This window comes from Anomaloglossus baeobatrachus, chromosome 7 (assembly GCF_048569485.1).
Source record: "Anomaloglossus baeobatrachus isolate aAnoBae1 chromosome 7, aAnoBae1.hap1, whole genome shotgun sequence".
Lineage (NCBI taxonomy): Eukaryota > Metazoa > Chordata > Amphibia > Anura > Aromobatidae > Anomaloglossus > Anomaloglossus baeobatrachus.
In genome coordinates, this window is record NC_134359.1 from 104609318 (window position 1) to 104631043 (window position 21726).

Consider the following 21726-nt stretch of genomic DNA (forward strand, 5'->3'; position numbering starts at 1 on the left):
ACAAGGAGAACTTTTTGTCTCTTATTCCCGTGGATGAGAGGTCAACCAAAATGCAGCAGTTTCGGAAGGCCATACTCACGGAAGTAGGCAAAGCATTCCCCTCACAAAACGCTAGCGGCATAGGTCAGGAATCAGTGGACAACCGAGGCGTACAGCCGAGAGAGGCACAAGTCCAATCCGCCAGAGGTAGGGGAACAGTCTTTAAGATGTGGGACAGTTTTCTCAGCCCCTCACGTACCACAGCCCCTGAGGTGCGGGGTAGTGCCACAAGAAATCCTAAGTTTGCCCAGATGCTGAAGGAGTACCTTGCAGATCGAACAACTGTACTCCGACATTCCTCTGTGCCTTACAATTATTGGGTATCCAAGCTGGACACGTGGCATGAATTGGCTCTCTACGCCTTGGAAGTCCTGGCCTGCCCTGCTGCTAGCGTTTTGTCAGAGCGTGTTTTTAGTGCCGCAGGTGGAATCATTACAGATAAACGCACCCGCCTGTCAACTGAAAATGCTGACAGGCTGACTCTGATAAAGATGAACAAGGGTTGGATTGGGCCAGACTTCACCACACCACCAGCAAATGAGAGCGGAATTTAAAGTTTGCCATGTACCTCCACTCACCCATGGGTACACTTCTCGACTTTGGATAATCGCTGGACTGCTCCTCCTTCTCCTCATGCGCCATCATGATGACCGTTACAATAGTTAGGTCTTTGTTTCAGGTATACCCCCAGTGGTAAATTTTTTCGCCCATTCTTTGCAGAATGGACATTACAACGACAGGAGACCCGCTCCTTTGCAATGGGAACAATGTTTTGAGGCCCTCATGCACGTCTCTACCCAGGGACAACGTGTAGCCTCCCAATTTTTGGCTGCCCTGCCTAAGGGCTATACTGAAATACACCCACTTCCTTAAAATGGACACTTAATGTTTTGAGGCCCTCATGCACGTCTCTACCCAGGGACAATGTGGAGCCTCCCAATTTTTGGCTGCCCTGCCTAAGGGCTATACTGAAATACACCCACTTCCTTAAAATGGACACTTAATGTTTTGAGGCCCTCATGCACGTCTCTACCCAGGGACAATGTGGAGCCTCCCAATTTTTGGCTGCCCTGGCAAAGGGCTATACTGAAATAGACCCACTTCCTTACAATGGGCACTTCAGGTTTAAAGGCCATCATGCACGTCTCTACCCAGGGACAATGTGGAGCCTCCCAATTTTTGGCTGCCCTGCCTAAGGGCTATACTATAATACACCCACTTCCTGACAATGGACACTTAATGTTTTGAGGCCCTCATGCACGTCTCTACCCAGGGACAATGTGGAGCCTCCCAATTTTTGGCTGCCCTGGCAAAGGGCTATACTGAAATAGACCCACTTCCTTACAATGGGCACTTCAGGTTTAAAGGCCATCATGCACGTCTCTATCCAGGGACAATGTGGAGCCTCCCAATTTTTGGCTGCCCTGCCTAAGGGCTATACTGAAATACACCCACTTCCTTAAAATGGACACTTAATGTTTTGAGGCCCTCATGCACGTCTCTACCCAGGGACAATGTGGAGCCTCCCAATTTTTGGCTGCCCTGCCTAAGGGCTATACTGAAATACACCCACTTCCTTAAAATGGACACTTAATGTTTTGAGGCCCTCATGCACGTCTCTACCCAGGGACAATGTGGAGCCTCCCAATTTTTGGCTGCCCTGGCAAAGGGCTATACTGAAATAGACCCACTTCCTTACAATGGGCACTTCAGGTTTAAAGGCCATCATGCACGTCTCTACCCAGGGACAATGTGGAGCCTCCCAATTTTTGGCTGCCCTGCCTAAGGGCTATACTATAATACACCCACTTCCTGACAATGGACACTTAATGTTTTGAGGCCCTCATGCACGTCTCTACCCAGGGACAATGTGGAGCCTCCCAATTTTTGGCTGCCCTGGCAAAGGGCTATACTGAAATAGACCCACTTCCTTACAATGGGCACTTCAGGTTTAAAGGCCATCATGCACGTCTCTACCCAGGGACAATGTGGAGCCTCCCAATTTTTGGCTGCCCTGCCTAAGGGCTATACTATAATACACCCACTTCCTGACAATGGACACTTAATGTTTTGAGGCCCTCATGCACGTCTCTACCCAGGGACAATGTGGAGCCTCCCAATTTTTGGCTGCCCTGGCAAAGGGCTATACTGAAATAGACCCACTTCCTTACAATGGGCACTTCAGGTTTAAAGGCCATCATGCACGTCTCTACCCAGGGACAATGTGGAGCCTCCCAATTTTTGGCTGCCCTGGCAAAGGGCTATACTGAAATAGACCCACTTCCTTACAATGGGCACTTCAGGTTTAAAGGCCATCATGCACGTCTCTACCCAGGGACAATGTGGAGCCTCCCAATTTTTGGCTGCCCTGCCTAAGGGCTATACTATAATACACCCACTTCCTGACAATGGACACTTAATGTTTTGAGGCCCTCATGCACGTCTCTACCCAGGGACAATGTGGAGCCTCCCAATTTTTGGCTGCCCTGGCAAAGGGCTATACTGAAATAGACCCACTTCCTTACAATGGGCACTTCAGGTTTAAAGGCCATCATGCACGTCTCTACCCAGGGACAATGTGGAGCCTCCCAATTTTTGGCTGCCCTGCCTAAGGGCTATACTGAAATACACCCACTTCCTTAAAATGGACACTTAATGTTTTGAGGCCCTCATGCACGTCTCTACCCAGGGACAATGTGGAGCCTCCCAATTTTTGGCTGCCCTGCCTAAGGGCTATACTATAATACACCCACTTCCTGACAATGGACACTTAATGTTTTGAGGCCCTCATGCACGTCTGTATGCAGGGGCATTGGTGAACCTCACAATTTAGGACTGCCCTGGCAAAGGAAAATACTACAAAGACTCACTTCCTCAAAATGGGCACATTAGACTCAAGAGGCCTTCATGTACGTCTCTTCTCAGGGACATCGGAGTGCCACACAATGTTTTCACGTAAAATCTTTCATGTATTGATCTCAAAAAGTAACATACACCAGCTCTATCTCACTATTGGGTATGTGCCCTTAACATTTCCGCCATGAAAAATCATTTTGGGGTCATTTTGGAAGGTTTTCTGGTGAGTCCGTAAAAATGGCGTAAAACGCGGACAAAATTGTTCACAGCTGTGACTTTTGAGTGATAAATGCTTCAAGGGGTCTTCCCCATGCTGTTGCCATGTCATTTGAGCACTCTTCTGAGACTTTTGTGACATTTTTAGGGTTTCTCCATGCTGCCGGGAGGTCATTTCACAAAAATACTCGGGTCTCCCATAGGATAACATTGGGCTCGTTGCTCGGGCCGAGTACACGAGTATCTTGGGAGGCTCGGCCCGAGCTTCGAGCACCCGAGCTTTTTAGTACTCGCTCATCACTAACCACCAGTAATGAGCCTATAAACCTGACATCTGTTTGAAGCAGAGCATATCATGTAAGCGTGTGACTGTAAATACGTACACATGTGCTTTTTTATACACTGCCACTTTAAACAGAACATTTTGTCGAAAACAAACAAGCACCTATAGGATTCTGATCTGTATCTAACACCAACGCACATAGTGACAGGTGACACGTTCTCTTTGTGACAGCACCCTGGTATTACTGTATTATACAGTCTGATAGGGGCTCTTTTCTTATCAATGCCTTGTCAAGTTCCTCACAGAATGGTGATTGACAGATCAATAGTGTAGTGACGGAGCGCAGAGAAGCTGGTATTATGCAGGCAGCCCACATACATCTGTCTGCAGACACAGGAGGAGGAAGCAACATGGAACTAGATTGCTTTATAAATTGAGATTATCCCCAAAGACTTGCAAAACTCACTACTGAATGTTTCAGAGTTTGACTATTACTTGGATGTCCAGACTTATTAAATGAGTGCGGCAATTGAAAAATGGTATTGTAATTATTCTTAATAAATCGTGTCTGAGTGAAAGTGAAGATTAGTAAATCTCTGCATTAACTAAACCATCCCGAAAAGAGGATGGGAAATGTTTTACAGACACAAGATTTTGCTTGGAAACTATTTTCCTCTCTCGGCTGCAAAAAACATCCTAGAATTAGTTGTCTGTAAATCCACAGTAGTGCAGAAAAGCATATGTCTCCGTATAGCTGCATTTTATGCTTTCTTATTTGTGACATTATTTATCATACTGGGTTTTTTTTTTAATTGTTTTTTTTTTCCCCCAAGAATGAGGCTCATTGGGAAGCGGCCATGCATGCTCCGAAAGCTCCATTCATTGTCTATGAGACTACCAGGGATAGCTGAATATTATACATGGCAATTCTATAGACCGTAAATAGAGCAGCAGGATGCTTGCTAAACCACAGCTCCATTTTTGAGACTTGTTCTTGTGATCTGGGGGGTCTTAGCGGTCAGACCTCCACCAGTCAGAAACTAACGTTTGCTGCATCAGTTTTTATAGTGGCAATTTACAAAGTCAATCCTTGCCATGAAAAATTACCTTCATCACAAAAAAAAAATATTTCCACAATGTTTAGCCCTGCCACAAACTGATCTGCTGTCTTTATTTCAGTGATCTTCTCATTAGTTTAATAGAACGTTTTAACCAGCACAAGGCATCTGATACCACTGTCAGGCTGATTGAATCATAAAAGCAAACTGGTTACTTTAGAAGGGGCCTGGAGCTTGAAATAATTGTCTTCTTTTTTATAACTTTGGTTACTACCTAGCAAAGACATGCTATCATCATTGCTTTGCCTCAAAAATGCTTTACAGGCAAGGACATTGCTGCTTCTAAAGCTAACCACACTATTCTAGGTCTAGCTCTGAGAAGAAAAAAAGCTTAGGAAATTTGACAGAAAAAATTATGTTTTATCAAAATGAAAGCAAGCAGCCCAGTAAATGACCGCAGTAGTCAAGATCTCTGCCCCTAGATCATGCTGCCCTCTGATGGGGTATCAATAGTCTGGTGAGTTATTCCCTATAAAAGATCTTGGAACGCTAACATTCAATATATTTAGTGCTGATATTTTGTTATACTGTATATTGGTTTAATATTCAGCCCCATTGATTCCCTGTATATCATTCATGTCACTGAAAACGTCTGCTATAGTATAATGTAATATACCATGATTTTATATACTCACCAGAACATCATTTCCTCTCACAAGGAATTGCACGTTGAAGGGTCCAGAAATGGCAAAAGCATTTGCAATTTTCTTGGTTGCAATTTTCACCTGTGACAGTAAAGATATTCAGTATCGGTTCAATTATAACATTCCAGTACAATATACAGATACAAATGTGATGTGATGCAAGTAGATAGCTCTATCTATGCCTTAGATATTGGATTTTAAAGGGGTTTACAAAGATCTAGCAAAAATTCAGCTAAACGAAAAAATAAACCAAAACAAAGTACCAAAAGAACATTTCTTACCAGACAAACCTCTTAAAGGGAACTGATCATGTGAAAAAAACCCTATTAACCTGTAAATCAAGGAAGAAAAATATCCAGTGCGGTCCAAATTCTCGTATAAAAAATCATCTTTATTGTTTAATCTTAAAAGTAGGAGTTTACAGGCGGTCAGCAAATTACATAGATGTTAATAGGACCCCACAAAGCTACGCGTTTCGACGTGAGTCTTAATCATGCAGAGCATTTGTGGGGTCCTATTAACATCCATGTAATTTGCTGACCGCCTGTAAACTCCTACTTTTAAGGATTAAACAATAAAGATGATTTTTTATACGAGAATTTGGACCGCGCTGGATATTTTTCTTCCTTGATTTCTATATGGCAGCCCAGCCCTCCGTGCGCAGCCCTGGATATACAGCGGATCACAGCAACTCGGTGAGCTGATTTCTCTCTTTTTTGTCTATTAACCTGTAGGTATGGGGTTAATCAGCAGGTTAATAGCATTTGAAACCTACCCAATGCCCGAATTTAGAGCCCTGCTGCTGGGAGGAAAAGAGCTTTAATCCTCCTGGCAGCGTTCAGGTTTCAGTAATGGGGCGGTGGTGATGCGGGTTCGGTCCCTGCTCTGTGTATGGAGAGCAGCAGCTGTAACTGCCGCCCCCGCCCCCGCACTGACTTATAGCCAATCAGAATTAGAATATTATAATTTAAAGCTCAGCAGCCTGTTTATTTATTAATGTAGATAAAAAAAGTTTTATAATGTGATGTCGTTATAAAAGGAGGTCTGCGCCCCACCCTGTACAGGTACCATGTCTTATAGACTACTGAATACTATAAGATGTGTGTGCTTGTATCAACGGCTGCCATCTAGTGGCCAGTAGACTTTTGGTTAGATGCTAGATAAGATAGGGTTAAGGCAGTGGAAGGGAAGAGTGCAGATGGCGGGAAAGAGAACAGGAGGGAAGGTTCAAGAGGGGATCAGTTGAGAATAGTGTTCCAGTGTGAGAAGACATGGTCTCAATGCCAGAGCCAGTCAAGGAACCCTGAGGTACCCTTGAGAGGTCTGGAGCCTACAGCTCACCATAACAGGCTTAGAGAGTCATCCGGCTAAAGAGCTTTCATGGCCCAGATGTGAAAGGAGTTAGGAGGAAGGAGGCACAGACCCTGGAGCTTGAGGACGAGATCCAAAATAGTGGTGGACAGGTCGAGGAGCAGTACCCCAAACTGAGAGGAAAGAAGGAAAGGAAGGCCATGTCTATCATAAGGGTGTGAAGAATAAAACAGAAGGATTCTGATTGGCTAAGCGAACTCCGGTGTTGCATGTGTTTCTGACTGTCTACGATGATGACTGCCAGTGGGGTGATGAACACCAGCCTGAAGAAACCAGTAAGCGTCATGCACCCCACCCAAAGTCACATCAGCAGAGTCTCCTTGACGAAGGAGTGCTGAGCTCGAGTGGCCCGGCGCTCCCTCCTTCATTGTTGTTGGGGTATAATTTTAAATCTTTCTCTATATATAAATTTTGCATAAAGAAAACTAGTGTATTTTGGAGCCCAATCTTAAAAAAAAACAACCAAAAAACAGACTACAGTTTAGATTTTAACATTCCCTGATGATAGCTATAATTTATATTGGCAGGATTGTATGCATCTTACATTTTTAAGAGGTTGGTTTACAAGTGCCAAGTAGCTCCGTCATGGGTATAGTCCAGAACATCTGTTAAAGTCATAATACATCTGTTGGCTCCCTCAGTATATCATTTAAATGTCATTATTTCTGCCATCGCTATGTGTCTAGGGGAGTTAAATAATCTGTGATTGTTACATGACAAGCCGAGTAATATTCTGCCGTTTTCTACTGACCATAACATGGTGTAAATGTAGACAAAAAGCAGCATCAATCAGTGTGGGAAAGTAATTGAGCTGTAGTGTTCAGATTGCTCACTGAATGCATAACGGTGTGGAAATTAACAATAGGGGATATCTGCTCAGTTTGTGTTTTAATATAATTGTCCTATATTATATTCTATTGACTGCATCTTAGTTATTATCTTAATTTATTTTTAAGATGCAGGTTGGGTAATCTGGATCCTATCACTAGTATTACAATACTAAAAATTACAATACTAAAAAGTGTAGCTCTACATCAAATAACCCTGTAGACCCAATTGTTTGTGTCTTCTTCACCCCATGTTTGCTATTGGGTCCTTGAAGGAGTCCACAGGAGTCCAGTAGGACACAGATAGAAGAGTGCCCTGTGCAAGAACAATATATTGGCTCTTTGCAGCCCAATGGGTCATGATAATGCACATTTCCACCTGCTTTAGAAGTGGAAATTAGCCCCTTTATCCCTTTACCTCTTAAAGGCCCCTATGTGGCTGCTCAGCTGGCACCAATGATATGATTGCCCCTTATTGTGGCAGTGTTTCTGGTCTTAGAGCAGAGTACTGTGCATTATTCATTTCTCTTGAGAAAGAGGAACACATCTTATTGGCGCCCTACTTTTATAAAGACACATGTCACATGTATAGGGATTGGTTCAGGGCTAGTTCTCACCTTACCATCTAGACAATGCACTTTAAACTGTTTTTTTCCTTTTGGCACTGGAGGGGTTTATGCACTTTCTTTTTCAGCAGCAGACTGGCGGCAGTTAAGCAATTGCCAGCCGGGATATAAGCCCTCTGCTTCCTGGACATGTTGCTGGTCATTCATTCAGTTGGAACTAGCCAGGGAGCAGAGTGGACGCGTCTTAATGCTGCTGCTATTCTGTGATTTTTGGAAGTGGTTTCTTCTACCTCCTTTTTTTTTGTACCCTTACCTTTATTCCTTGGTCATCCCCTGATGCACGTTATTGGTGTGCTTAGGTTTTTGTTTACCCCCATCTGTTTCTGTGTTGGTGGTTTGTTCCCGTCCGGGTAAATCCCCTGGGTGGTGTGGACTTATTTGTTAGGGCCTGGACAGGAGACAGGGCTATGATGGAGGCTCGACCCTGACGATCTCTAAGTCTACCATCGGGATAAGAGACAGCTAAGAGTCCCCAGACTAAGGGGTACTTTGCACACTACGACATCGCAGGTGCGATGTCGGTGGGGTCAAATAAAAAATGACGCACATCCGGCGTTGCTGTTGACATCGGAGTATGTGAATCCTTTTTACTACAAGTGCAAAAGCGTCAAAATCGTATGATCGGTGTAGCGTCGGTCATTTCCATAATTTCGGAAGGACCGATGTTACGATGTTGTTCCTCGTTCCTGTGGCAGCACACATCGTTGTGTATGAAGCCGCAGGAGCGAGGAACATCTCCTACCTCCGCCCCGGCTGCTATGCGGAAGGAATGAGGTGGGCGGGATGATTATGTCCCGCTCATCTCTGCCCCCCTGCTTCTATTGGCCGCCTGCCGTGTGACGTCGCTGTGATGCCGCACGACCTGCCCCCTTAGGAAGGAGGCGGGTTGCCGGTCAGAGCGACGGCGCAGGGCAGGTAAGTGCATGTGAAGCTGCCGTAGCGATAATGTTTGCTACGGCAGCTATCACAAGATATCGCAGCTGCGACGGGGGCGGGGACTATCGCGCTCGGCATTGCTACCATCGGCTTGCGATGTCGTAGTGTGCAAAGTACCCCTTAGGGTCAGTTTGGTAGCCCATGTTCCATCTATACTATCCCGTTACAACAAATTACTCTTAAAGAGAGCCTGCCTGCAGAAATTGACTGTTCAAACCAAGCATAGGGCCTCTGTGCATCCATGGCATGGCTGAACAGCTCAAAGCACCTTCTCACCTACATGTTTTCCATCTATATTCTTTTTTAATTGACAGCCATGGCTGTAAAAGATCTAGAGGAGGGTAGAGATAGAAGAAAAGCAAGTGGATGCAGAGGTATACTGAACTGGTCAGCCACACTGAGGGTGCACAGAGCACCAGTGCATGGTTCGAACCATCGCTTTGTGCTGACAAACTCTCTTTAAGTTTTTGAGGCGTATTGAGGGTTTTTTTTAGAAGGATTTTGAAAAGTTCTTGTCCATTTTTTTTTGGCCCAGAGCTCGACAAAAATACTCAATATGAACACAGCCTAAAGGGTACTTTACACGCTGCGACATCGCTAGGATTTGCTGGCGATGTCGAGCGCGATTTCACCCGCCCCCGTCGTATGGCCGATATGTGGTGATCACTGCCGTAGTGAACATTATCGCTAAGGCAGCGTCACACGCACATAACTGCTCTGCAATGTCGCTGTGACCGGCGAACCACCTCCTTTCTAAGGGGGCGGTTCGTGCAGCGTCACTGAACTGCCACCCAATAGAAAAGGAGGGGAGGAGATGAGCAGCGGGAACATGCCGCCCATCTCCTTCCTTCCTCCTTTTCCGGTGGAGGCAGGTTAGGTAAGGAGATGTTTGTCGTTCCGGTGCTGTCACACATAGTGATGTGTACTGCCGCAGGAACGACAAACAACATCGTACCTGCAGCAGCACCGATATTATGGAAATGAACGACATGTCAACGAGCAACGATTTTGCACGTTTTTGCGCTCGTTAATCGTCGCTCATTTCTGTCACACGCTGCGATGTGGCTACCGGCGCCGGATGTGCATCACTAAATGACGTGACCCCGAGGATATATCGGTAGCGATGTCACAGCATGTAAAGTACCCCTAAGCCTTACTTCTAACTTGAATATGTCAATCAGGATTAAGAAGGATGGGCAGATGTAAAAAAAAGGGTAACGGGAAATAATAAAGCTATGAATATGTGGGAAAGGGCATGACAAAGAAAGTTAAAATGATTGGTTGTTTATCCAATAACCCATATAAAGAAATTTAAGGACTAAGAATCAATTACTGAAAGATGGTCTATGTTAAACTTCGTTCACTTGTTCACTGCCCACTGTCATCTGGTCCAGCAATCAAATGGTAAAATAAAATGCTAATTTTTTTATTGATCACATGTGTTAAGCTTCTTAACACATGTTAAATCTATTTGTTATCAGCATATCCTTTCATGTACACAGTTGTACATCAGTGATTTTGATTCCTGAAGAAGGAGTTGCATTTACTCTGAAACTCGTTGAATAATAAAATCACGAAGATTACTCTGAAGTGATTTCTTATATCCATACAGCAGCTCAGGTTAACCCTTTCTTTTACTTTACGTATACAGATCCATCCTCTGGGTCTGCGGTAGCCAACATGGTGATCTGTTATGCTTTCATGGTAGCTGTGACCCCTACAACTCCCCAGGTGAATGTCCTCTGAGCTATTTTCTTCTGGTCTCACCAGGATAAGACGCCATCTGCGCCTTTGTCTCTTTCAGAAATAATTTTATCTACAATGATGTAAAGAGTTTTTATGAATCAATGTATATGTACAGTATATGACCCTTAGGGTAACTGGTGGCCACAGACAGAAGAGGGCCCCTGCTGAAGAACAATATATGGGCTAAAGGTGATCAAAAAGCATAAATTCCACCTACTTTGGAGTTAGAAATGGGCCCCCCCAACCTTTTGGGCCCCTGAGCAGCTGCACCAGTGATATGCCCGTTCCTGCTTAGCGTAACGGGGATCATTGTGAAGTTACTTCTTTGGGTTCCAAAAAATTTGTCCCAGCCCTGATAGTAGTTGAATTAGCAAAGCCACTCTCCATAAATACCGGAGTACGTGGCTACTGTCAGAGGCACAAATGAATATATTTGAAGTTGGACTTATTTTGCTTTATAATTATTAGATTGTCATTTTCTCTTTCAACAACAAGGACATAAATGCCACTTTACCTTTTCAAGTGCGCCCTGGCTGATTGTCTGTGTGGGAATCATAAGAGTAGCATCTCCTGAGTGGACTCCGGCATCCTCCACATGCTCTGAAATAGCATTACAAATGACCTATACAAATGAAAATAATACACATTACCACCGACTCTCTGCTTCATCATGTGCATGGTTGTCCAACTGGCAATCTGGAAGCCACATTTTGCCTCTCAAGCTACATTCCCTAATGAAGCTTTCAAAACTGTAAGAAAGCGTGTAATTACAAAAACTGAAAATGTAACAGTTCCATTTGGATGACAGAGCACGGTGCCCGGCCAGCAGCTAGTGATCTGTAATGACAGAGCTGCTCCGGACGGCATGAATAACATTAGCATCAGCTGAGACTTTCCAATACGCCCAAGGTTCCAACTTTTAATGGTAGAAAAAACTGTAAATATATTGGCTGGACATAAGATCTATTAAATATTAAATAACTAACCAGTTAGAAATATATAATTCTATTTTATGATTTTTGGGTGATTCTGTAATTGTCAACAATAATGATATCCAAATTATTAAAATTATTGGAAAAGATAAAAAAATACATTTGAAACCAATCCTGACCTTCCTGCCTAATAATTACTTGCATTCCTCTCTCATTTTTTAGAGAGAATTAATATTTTTTAATAGATTGACAACTGGGCGTTACCATTTTCCTTGGCTGATGGGGGCCGTATCTGCACAGCCGGACACTGTCAGTGTTAGGCCACTTTTACACTGCGCTATTACCTACGTTCACTGTCCCATTGGAGCTTCAATCCGTACTCCCTCCCCCCCCGCCGATGGGGCCATTGACTATAATGGTGGAGATTTAGTCACAGTGTGCTCTGTGTTGTACCATTTTCGGGTATATACGCTTCCTGGAGGCGGACACTCAGGTGCAGTCTACTATATTACGTCTGAGTGTCCGGCTGTAGATGGTTTTTCTTCTCCAACTATCACAGGCTCACCACAGACATAATCCACCCATATTATGGGATCCTTCTAGTTACTTATATACCACCTATGGGCCACGTATGTTACGAACCGGCGCCGCCATAGCCGCAAGCAGCCTGCTGCGGTTCCTGTGTCGACCAGGCCCCGGCTGCCATTCTTGGCCGTGCCTCGGGTCGTCCAGTTGGCTGCTCCTTCCACCACGTCTAAGTGTGGAGAGGCGGCTAGTGCGCATGCGTGCGCTGATTTACCCCAGCCAGAGTCTAAGCCCGGTGTTTTGCCTAGTGAGCATGCTCAGCCTGATTGTGTTATGTCTGAGACTAAGTCCTCAGTTCAGGCTACTGAGCATGCTCCCACAATTAACCCTAACAGCCTCTTTGCACAGGTACTTGGACTTCGTGCTGTGTCTAAGTTCTGGGATGTGCCTACTAAGCATGCTCAAACTGATAGTCTGCTTTCTGAGCCTGTTGCTCAGGCTACTGAGCATGCTCAGGCACTTAGTGCATCAGAGGCTAGGTCCGGTAAGGACCTCACTGAGCATGTCCGTGAGGTGGCAGGCCCTGATAGGGCAGAGGGTGTCAGGTGTCCTGATGACGTGGCAACTCCGGACTGGCTCGCAGAGGCCCGCCCCTATGGTCTGGCACCTCACCATTGGTCATCAGACGATGACTGGTGAAGTGTTTGGGGTGTGGCTGCCATGAGGTCATCAATGATGTGGCGGTTCCGGATAGGTCGCATGTGACATCACTGATGACATGGCACTCTGCTATTGGACCTTGGTGGTTCCACCCTGGGTTTGGGGCGGACCCAGGTTATAAAAGGGGCTGGAGACAACATGGAGGTGCGCAGTCTTCATTTAGAGTTCTTGGTGGCATAAGCCTTGTTGGAAGCGGTAGGTAGGGCTAGGCGAACGGTGCCTGTCACGCCAAGATTCGTGGCTCAGCACATGAGGGTCAGGCGCCGTGCTTCCTTGCTACCGTTCCTGTTGCGCTAGAGCAGTCCAGTGGCGTTAACTGGGCTGCAGCTGCTGCGTCACCTGTTCAGTTGTGCCTCCTACGCACACGGACAGAATACCTGTTGCGTCACCTGTCCGAGAGTGCCCTCTACGCACACGGACAGTGTACCTGCTGCGCCACCTGTCCGGTTGTGCCCTCTACGCACACGGACAGCGCACCCCAGAACCCCTGTGAAGTTAACAGGGTGTTCCTGGATTGGGTGTGTGAACCCTATTATCCTCCTCGGCTTCCCAGTCAAATGCTACTGGTGTGACTACCTGGTCTGACGTGTCCTTTACACATGTGGCCAGTCGAGTGGTGGCCAGAAACGCTAATCGGAGGACCGCTCGGCCTGACGTGTCTTACACACGTGGCCGACAGGGCGCTGTCGCAGCGGTCTTCTCGGTCAACGCTAACTGGTTACCATCCGGCCTGACGTGTTGTTACACACGTGGTCGGAGTAGCGTCCGCTCTACCGAAACGCTAACTGGGTTGTCGTCTGGTCTGGCGTGTCCCTACACACGTGACCGGTTCCTTGAGTTATCTCAGAGCCATCCAGCTCTATAGTCTCCGCCTAACCCACAGGGTGCCAGCAGCTCCATTACCATCTGGAGCACGGTGGGCCCCGACTGGCGATTGGGATATATACCCCTGGTCCTAATCTGCCGGTCCCCCCGTAACAACGTACCTCTTTGCAGCCACCTCTGTTCATGAAACAATTACACCATATGACCGAGTGACCACCTTCACTTATCCATTTGCTAATGGCTTACACTCCACTACCTTGTATTGGATGGTTCTTGGGGCATTAAGATACTTCGGACTTTGTCCAATCACACATTAAACCTCTCTCTATCTATTCATAAGGTATATAATTCAAGGCTTAACATATACCTCCTGTGGAGAATACATTTGTACACGTACCTCTATACATCAATTCTCCTTGAGAAAGACCCCTGAAGGGTCGATACGTTGGACATTTTTCCTTTTTTCATATACTTTATCAATACATAACTAGAGTTGCTGATCAAATAATTTTTCTCTTCTCTTTATTGGTGTGCCGAAGCTAGTCTATTCTTCTATCATTGTTATTTTGCTTCTTGGCACCCTCTTTTTATAGTTGAGCAAGGTCTTACATTCATATACAAAAATGGTGCAAGATACCGCACACGCTGACGCCGTCTACTCCATTATAGTCAATGGTCTGTTAGTGCCTGCATCTGAAACCCATTTTGCAGGGGGTTCAGATGGAGGCCCTGACAGGACCAGTGAATGTAGGTAACAACGCAGTGTCAGAGGACCCTTACCCAATGAGTAAATTCCAGTTATCGATTTATTCATGCATCTCTAGGAAAAATTACAGAGGATCAACATAAAGCAAAATTCTAAGAAAGGATAGTACAGAACTATTAATTATTAAAATAGACATGTCATGGGAACTGACAGATCCACTATATAGGGATCTATTCAGCGCGAGGATTGGTTTGATGTGAAATTAATATTGTCTTAAGCGGGCTTTACACTCTACAATATATCTAACTATGTGTCGGCGGGGTCACGTCGTAAGTGATGCACATCCGACATCGTTAGTGATATTGTAGTGTGTGAAACCTACGTGCGATTGAACGAAAAACTGTTGATCGCATACACATTGTTCAATTACTAAAAATTGAACGTCCGGTTGTTCAATGTTCCCAAGGCAGCACACATCGCATTGTGTGACACCCCGGGAACGATGAACACATCTTACCTGCGTCCCGCCTGCAATGCAGAAGGAAGGAGGTGGGCGGGATGTTTACGTCCCACTCATCTCCGCCCCTCCACTTCTGTTGGCCGGCTGCCGTGTGATGTCGCTGTGACACCGAACGTCCCTCCCACTACAGGAAGTGGTTGTTCACCGCCCACAGCAAGGTCGTATGGAAGGTGAGTACGTGTGACGGGATTTAATCGTTTGTGCGACATGGGCAACAAATTGAACGTGCTGCACATATGATGGGGGAGTGTGCGATCGCATACGAGATCGCATGTGTAATTGTAACGTGTAAAGCAGGCTATAATCTGTTGGTTAAACGTTGGTAGAGCCCTCATCCTGCTTCTGGGATCCAAATCTTGTCTCATGAGATATAGCAGACACCTTACGTATAGAAGCAGTGGCTGCACATGGATATGGTCCTCTCCACAGAAGAATATAGGAAGTTAGTATACTGTTATGTCAGTGATTCCTTTGGACTTCAGAACTGAAAGCTACCCACCTCTCTCCCTTGTCCCTGCTGGATAGGATTAATAAAGGGCCCTCATGATGGATGATAGAAGCTTACTGGTAGTTAAAGGAAATCTGTTACCATTCATAATGCTATTAACCTGCAGATAAGGGGTTAATCTGCAGGACACGAGCGTTTGAAGCCTGCTTGGCGTATGCACATTGAACCCAGCTGCTGGGAGGAAAAGAACTTTGTTCCTCCCTGCAGCATTCAGATGTCAGTCATGGGGTAGGCGCCAGGTTCAGTCAGTGCTCTGTGCATCGAGATTGTTAACTATAACCACTCTCCCCAGAACTGACTGACAGCTGCTCAGCATTAGAACCAGCTGTCAGTCAGTGGCAGAGGCATGGTTACAGCTGCCGCTCTCAATACACAGAACAGTGACTGAACCAGGCGTCTTCTCGTGACTGAAAATCGGACGCTGCCGAGAGGAATAAAGTTCTTTTCCTCCCAGCTGTGAGGTTAAATGGGCAGGAGCCCGACAAGTTCAGAATTTTATTAACATGCAGATTAACCCCATAGCTGCAGGTTAATAGCATTTTTACATGTGACAGGTTACCTTTAAAGTGACCCTGTCAGGTGCAATATACACCAAGAACTACGCTCGGTCACCACGAGCAGTTCTGGGTGCATATTTCTAATCCCTGCCTAACTGTCCATGTATCTAGTAGCATAGATAAAAGGGATCTTTAGAAAAAGTATTTCTAAAGATTCTTTATAATATGCTATTGACACTTGGCTAGTCAGCCCCCCCCTAGCATCTTAACACGCCCACGGGGCATGCCAACATACTAATGAATGCGCAGTGTCAGAGGCATTATCGTTCTCATCTCTGTTGCCACCGCTAGTTTTCGGCTCTGTGCGCATGATCAAAATGTCCCCGGACTTCCGGTCATGCACATTACACCAGTTTGAAGCTGGGACGCAAACACCCGGCTTCATAGTACACATGACCTGAAGTCCGGGACTTCTGATCATGCGCACTCAGCCGAAATCCAGCGCCCGGCGCAGTGTCAGCAGAGAGCGGTGAGATCAACTATACCTCTGATGCTGCGCATTCATTAGCATGTTGCCATGCCCACCAGGGCGTGCTTACATGCTAAGGGGGCCAAGTAGCCAAGGGAATTAACGCGTTTGTGACTAGTCGCTGACCTCAATAACATATGATGAAAGATCTTTAGAAATACTTTTTCTAAAGATCTATGCTTCTAGATACTGGGACGGTTGGCAGAGATTAGCAATATGCACCCAGAATTGCTTATGAATCTGGGTGCAAATTTCATCTGACAGGTTCACTTTAAGGTGCTGGGGGCCCAAGAGTGTATGCTATAATTTGGCCCTGAATTTGAAAGAGTTCTCTGATCCTTGATTCGGATACAAAGTTCCCTTTCTGCTGGTGATTTCCATGTCACAACTGATAGTTTTTACATCAAACAAATCTTTGCAGTAGATTGATAGTTAGACCCCAGAGCTGCGGTCACTACTATAACTGGGGACAGGAAGGTGCAACTATTGTATGTCCTTATGGCAACTATGCCAAGGAAGTAACAGTAGAAGAACTTAGAGGAACAAAACACGTAAGACCACTGAGTCATACATTTTTGGGTATAAGGAAAGTAAAATTGTGTGCAGGCACAACGCCTATGAATGGCTGAAAATATCAGCTTCTGCTACCTCGTGGCTGGGGTATGAACTCTTTCAGGATTATTGACCAATTTGGGCAGTATTCTGATATCAGGCAGCGATGCTGTAGTAAAGAATCGTTATAGTCAATATGTGTTCAACGATTTTTATTTCACAACGCGTTTCTGTACAAGTGTTTTCTTCTAATGAAAAAAAGTGAAGTATGTAATTGTTTGGGGGGTTTTTTTCATTGAAAAAAGAATCTAGTCCAGCTTTGAAACACTTAAGGGAAATAGAAATCCGTTCAGCTCATCTTGACCTTAAGCTTAAGGAACCTTCATTACAGTACAGCAGCCCAATATCAGGATATCGCCCAAATTGGTTAATGAATTAGTAATAGTCATAATCCCTATTTGGTATAGTTTCTCCTTGTGTAGAGTGCCAAGTTGGCATCGGTAGACTTCTCGTCCATGAAATGTTCCCCTGGAAAAGGAAATATGGAAATAGCCTCATCTTAGTGTATAAGAGCAGGGATTTAGGATCCCAAGTCATCTGTCACGTCCCCACCGGAGTCCGGTGGGGACGTGACAGATGACTTGGGATACTAAATCCCTGCTCTTATACACTTCTGCTTCGGCCACCAGGTGCCGCCGTATTCCTGCTGCGGACAGTGCTGGTGATAGGGGAGGAATCGGTGCCAGTGGCTCTGGTGAGTGCAGGCTCCGCCCATCTACTAGGCTGGGTTTCCCTGGGACCTGCAGTACCACTGGCTGACTGGGGTGGCGTGTGTCTTTCAGATGAAGTTTCCACCTTTCAGCTACATCCCATATATAGACACCTCACAGTTCTAATTCCCCCTCCTGTCTGCTGGTCGCCGCCAGATATACTTTTCTATTCCTGCTTGTTTCTGGTTCTCGCTCTGTTCCGAATATTGATCTCTGTGTTTTGACTCCTGCCTGCTCTCTGACAACTCTTCTGCCCGACGGATTTGTACCTTGCTGCCATCTCTGGTTTTGACCTCAGCCGGATTTCCTGACTACGCTCTTGTCTGCCGTTTTTGTGCCTTTTCCATATCTCCTGGTTTGGACCCTGCCTGACGAATACTCTCCTCCGGACTAAGCCTTCCACAGGTAGCGATCTCTGGGGGCCTTGTAGTAATTCTAATTATAATCCCTGTATAGGTATTAAAGGGTTTTGGAGTTCTCGGGATCCTGCTTAGTGAGCGGCTTGCCTTTAGCCTGTCCGTGACAGCCATTCTGAGACTGTGGTTCCAGGCAGGCGATACATCATCCTAAGGCTCTTCAGAGGGTCAATATTAACTTTCATGACTCATTCTTCCAATAGGTGGCACTAGAGTCCCTAATTTATTCCGTGAAGAGGATATTTGTATGTATAATTCCTAATTGTTATATTGCTCAGTGGCAGAAAAAGCTAAAACTACAAAAAGTTTAGCAAAACTACTTACACGGCCTTCTTTTGCGACAGCATCCATCTCCACTTCTCGTGCTCCTTCAATGAACTTGGTGATCACCACTGGATGTGCCTGTAAAGATAATATGCCAACAAAATTTAGTCCTCAGCTTGAAGCACAAAATATATTCAGCTTGGATCTGTGATATAAGAGAACTTAACACTCTTCCTAAAACACTGTTTAATGGCTCATGTGGCTGTAAAATAGAGCACCCAGATGTTCCCTGGGAAAGCTGCCATCTCCTTTCTCAGATCTTCTGATAGTTGATCTTGTCAATCTCCAGTAGCGGAGAGCTTGCATCAGTCACTATAAGTCTTTCTCAGATCAAACCTGCTTCCACATAAATACTGTTCTTCCTACTAACCACCCTGAGAGTGTTTAAAGACACTTTCATGTTCTGAGTTAAAACTTCACAGGATGTTCTTTAAATACATAAAACCCCTTATTTATACCAAAAAAGTGTAATACGAAGATAAGGTACATTACTCTAAGAGCTGCCAAGATGCGAACACTTTACTGCCAGTTAACTATGAATTATATATAACAGTTTAAGTCATAGATATCAGCGCAAACCTTTCACACGTGGGTGTATCAATAGGAACTTTATAGCAGCATTTCTATCTATAAGTTGAATGAAACATTCATACAAATAAATAAATAAATTATATATATATATATATATATATATATATAGAGAGAGAGAGAGAGAGAGAGAGAGAGAGAGAGAAGGTATTCATACCCCTGAACTTACTAATGTTACATACACAAAATTATCTGTATGTTATTGGCATTTTATGTGATATACCAACACAAAGTAGCAAGTTTGTGTAATGTGTAAAGGAAATGATACATCATTTTTTAAATATTTTAAAAATATTAATCGTAAAATTCTAATGTGCATTTGTATTCAGCCCCCATGTAGTCTGATACACCTAAATAAAATCTTGAGTGCTGAATTGCCTCCAGATGTCACCTAGTTAGTAAATTAAGCCTACTTGTATGCAATTTATTCTCCGTACGACTAGAGCAGTCCTGTGAAGATCTTAGAGGTTTGGTTGAGAACATTAGAGCTCAAACTGCAAAATGAAAACCAAGAAACACACCAGACAGGTCAGGGATAAAGTTGTGGAGAAGAGTAAAGCAGGGTTAGGTTATAAAAATATAGCCCAAGCTCTGAAAATCTCATGAAGCACTGTTCAAACCATCATTCAAAGATAGGAATATGGCACAACTGTAAACCTACCAAGACATGGCCATCCACCTGACATCCCAAGCAGGAAGAAGTACTAATTAGAGAAGCAACCAAGAATACCATGATCACTCTGGAGGAGCTGCAGAGAACCACAGTTCAGGTGGGAGAATCTGTCCACAGGACAACTATTAGTCTTGTTCATGGAAGAGTGGCAAGAAGAAAGCTATTATTGAAAGCAAGCCATAAGAAGTCCTGTTTTCTCTTTGCAAATAGACATGAAGAGGACACAGCTATAATGTAGAAGAAGGTGCTCTTGTCAGGTGAGACCAAAGTAGAACATTTTGGGCTAAATTCATATCCCCATTATCACCTATTCACCACCCATCTCAATTGATAATAGCAGGACAAAAGTGGACCATTTCATGTATCGTTAATAGGGTGCCAACCCCTGTAGCAGGTAGGGAGAGACAGATAAGGGATAGAAAAGGGTCAGAAGTAGTACCTATATCCGTTCCCTACCATGCACCTTACACTTTATATATACCATACGTATATAACAATAATTTGTATCCTCCACTAAATATGCGTGCTGTTTTTAATCATAGGAATAAAAGTTATATTTTATAAGGCTTTTATTATTGATAGAGCACTGCAGAATCACATTATGTTAGCATTTGTGTTACAAAAAAACTAAAACTAAAAAAAATACACTTAAGTTTGTGGGTGTAACGTGAAAAAATGTGGAAAAGCTCACAGGGTATGAATACATATTCATGGAACAGTGTATATAATTTTTATTTTTATTTTATTTTTACTTTAAATATACTTTGATTTTATTTCTGACTTCCAAGTATGCTTGGCAATTTTCAAGGCTCCAATACTAAGTGGAGAGTCCAATGTCTGTGGCTTCGAGAGGTTGAACATCTATCATTTAATCCTACATTTACTACATATACGGTCAATATGCCACAATTATCCCAGATAGGACAACTGATTTAACATGTAAAATAGGCAATTAACAGCCTAAGGAGAGATTAGAAACTGACTATAACAGGGGACTCTTACCTGTGACACGCGAGTGGCTTCAGCTAGGAAGTTCTTCAGTTCTTCATCTCCATATACAACATTCATTGCTGACCCACTAGAAGGACAAGAGAAATATATATTAAAGAAAGAGTTTTACTATAGAGCAAAGGCGACATTGTATTTCTGGTTTTCGAGCTTACCTGAGCACATAGGAAGGACGTAGTAAGCATGGGTAGCCAACAGTCTTTGTAAACTGCAGAGCGTCATCCTATTATGGCAAAAAAAAAAAAGTGCAATTAATCCTACATTATTTATAATTTAATAAAGTGTTAGCTCTTATGAAACTTAATAAGCAGATGCTCTGTACATTATATTAGAAATATGGTGTTTACCAGAGAGTTAACTGCTTTCCATGGTGCTTGGGCAATCTGAAGCTCATCCAGGATAGCAGAGAACATGGACCGGTCTTCAGCCCGATCGATCTGCAGTGGGCTGGTACCCATGATCTTCACTCCATTCTTGTGTAGAGGTACTGCCAAATTATTGGGGATCTGCCCCCCTACTGAGATGATGCAACCGTCACATTGCTAAGGATAAATAAAATAACCATGTCATATTAACTCATAAATGTATATATACTGTATGTATATATATGTATATATACTGTATGTATATATATATATATATATATATATATATATAGTACTGTGCAAAAGTTCTAGGCAGGTTTGGAAAAACTGCTACAAAAATAGAAGTGTTTTATCAATTAACAAATAATCTCCCAACTGCGTTCCTTCAAAAACTGTGAGCAAGTATACCTTGAAGAATTAATGGTTTGATGCTGTTTTGGTGGTCTCACCAAATATTGATTTGAGTTAGATTTAACTTGTGTTCATTCATTTTAAATTTAGGGAACTTGAACATACGTAGTTCTGTTTTACTGCATTATATAGTGTAGTGTAATTGTGCTTCTCAGTCTTTGGCTGAGCCTAACCGTAGGACTAAGGTGACAGCAA

The 21726-nt window shown here is 44.1% G+C and overlaps 1 protein-coding gene across 1 annotated transcript in view; it reads right to left on the reverse strand.

Annotated features, from left to right (window-relative positions):
- CPS1 (carbamoyl-phosphate synthase 1) overlaps positions 1–21726 on the reverse strand; it is a 175390-nt gene that overhangs the window by 32187 nt on the left and 121477 nt on the right. Inside the window, exons 26-31 of the mRNA XM_075317540.1 lie at positions 21103–21297; positions 20911–20978; positions 20750–20825; positions 18487–18564; positions 11177–11284; positions 5148–5237 (exon numbers count right to left, since the gene is read on the reverse strand). Of these exons, the coding sequence (XP_075173655.1) occupies positions 5148–5237; positions 11177–11284; positions 18487–18564; positions 20750–20825; positions 20911–20978; positions 21103–21297 (615 nt within the window). The remainder of the gene's footprint in view (positions 1–5147; positions 5238–11176; positions 11285–18486; positions 18565–20749; positions 20826–20910; positions 20979–21102; positions 21298–21726) is intronic.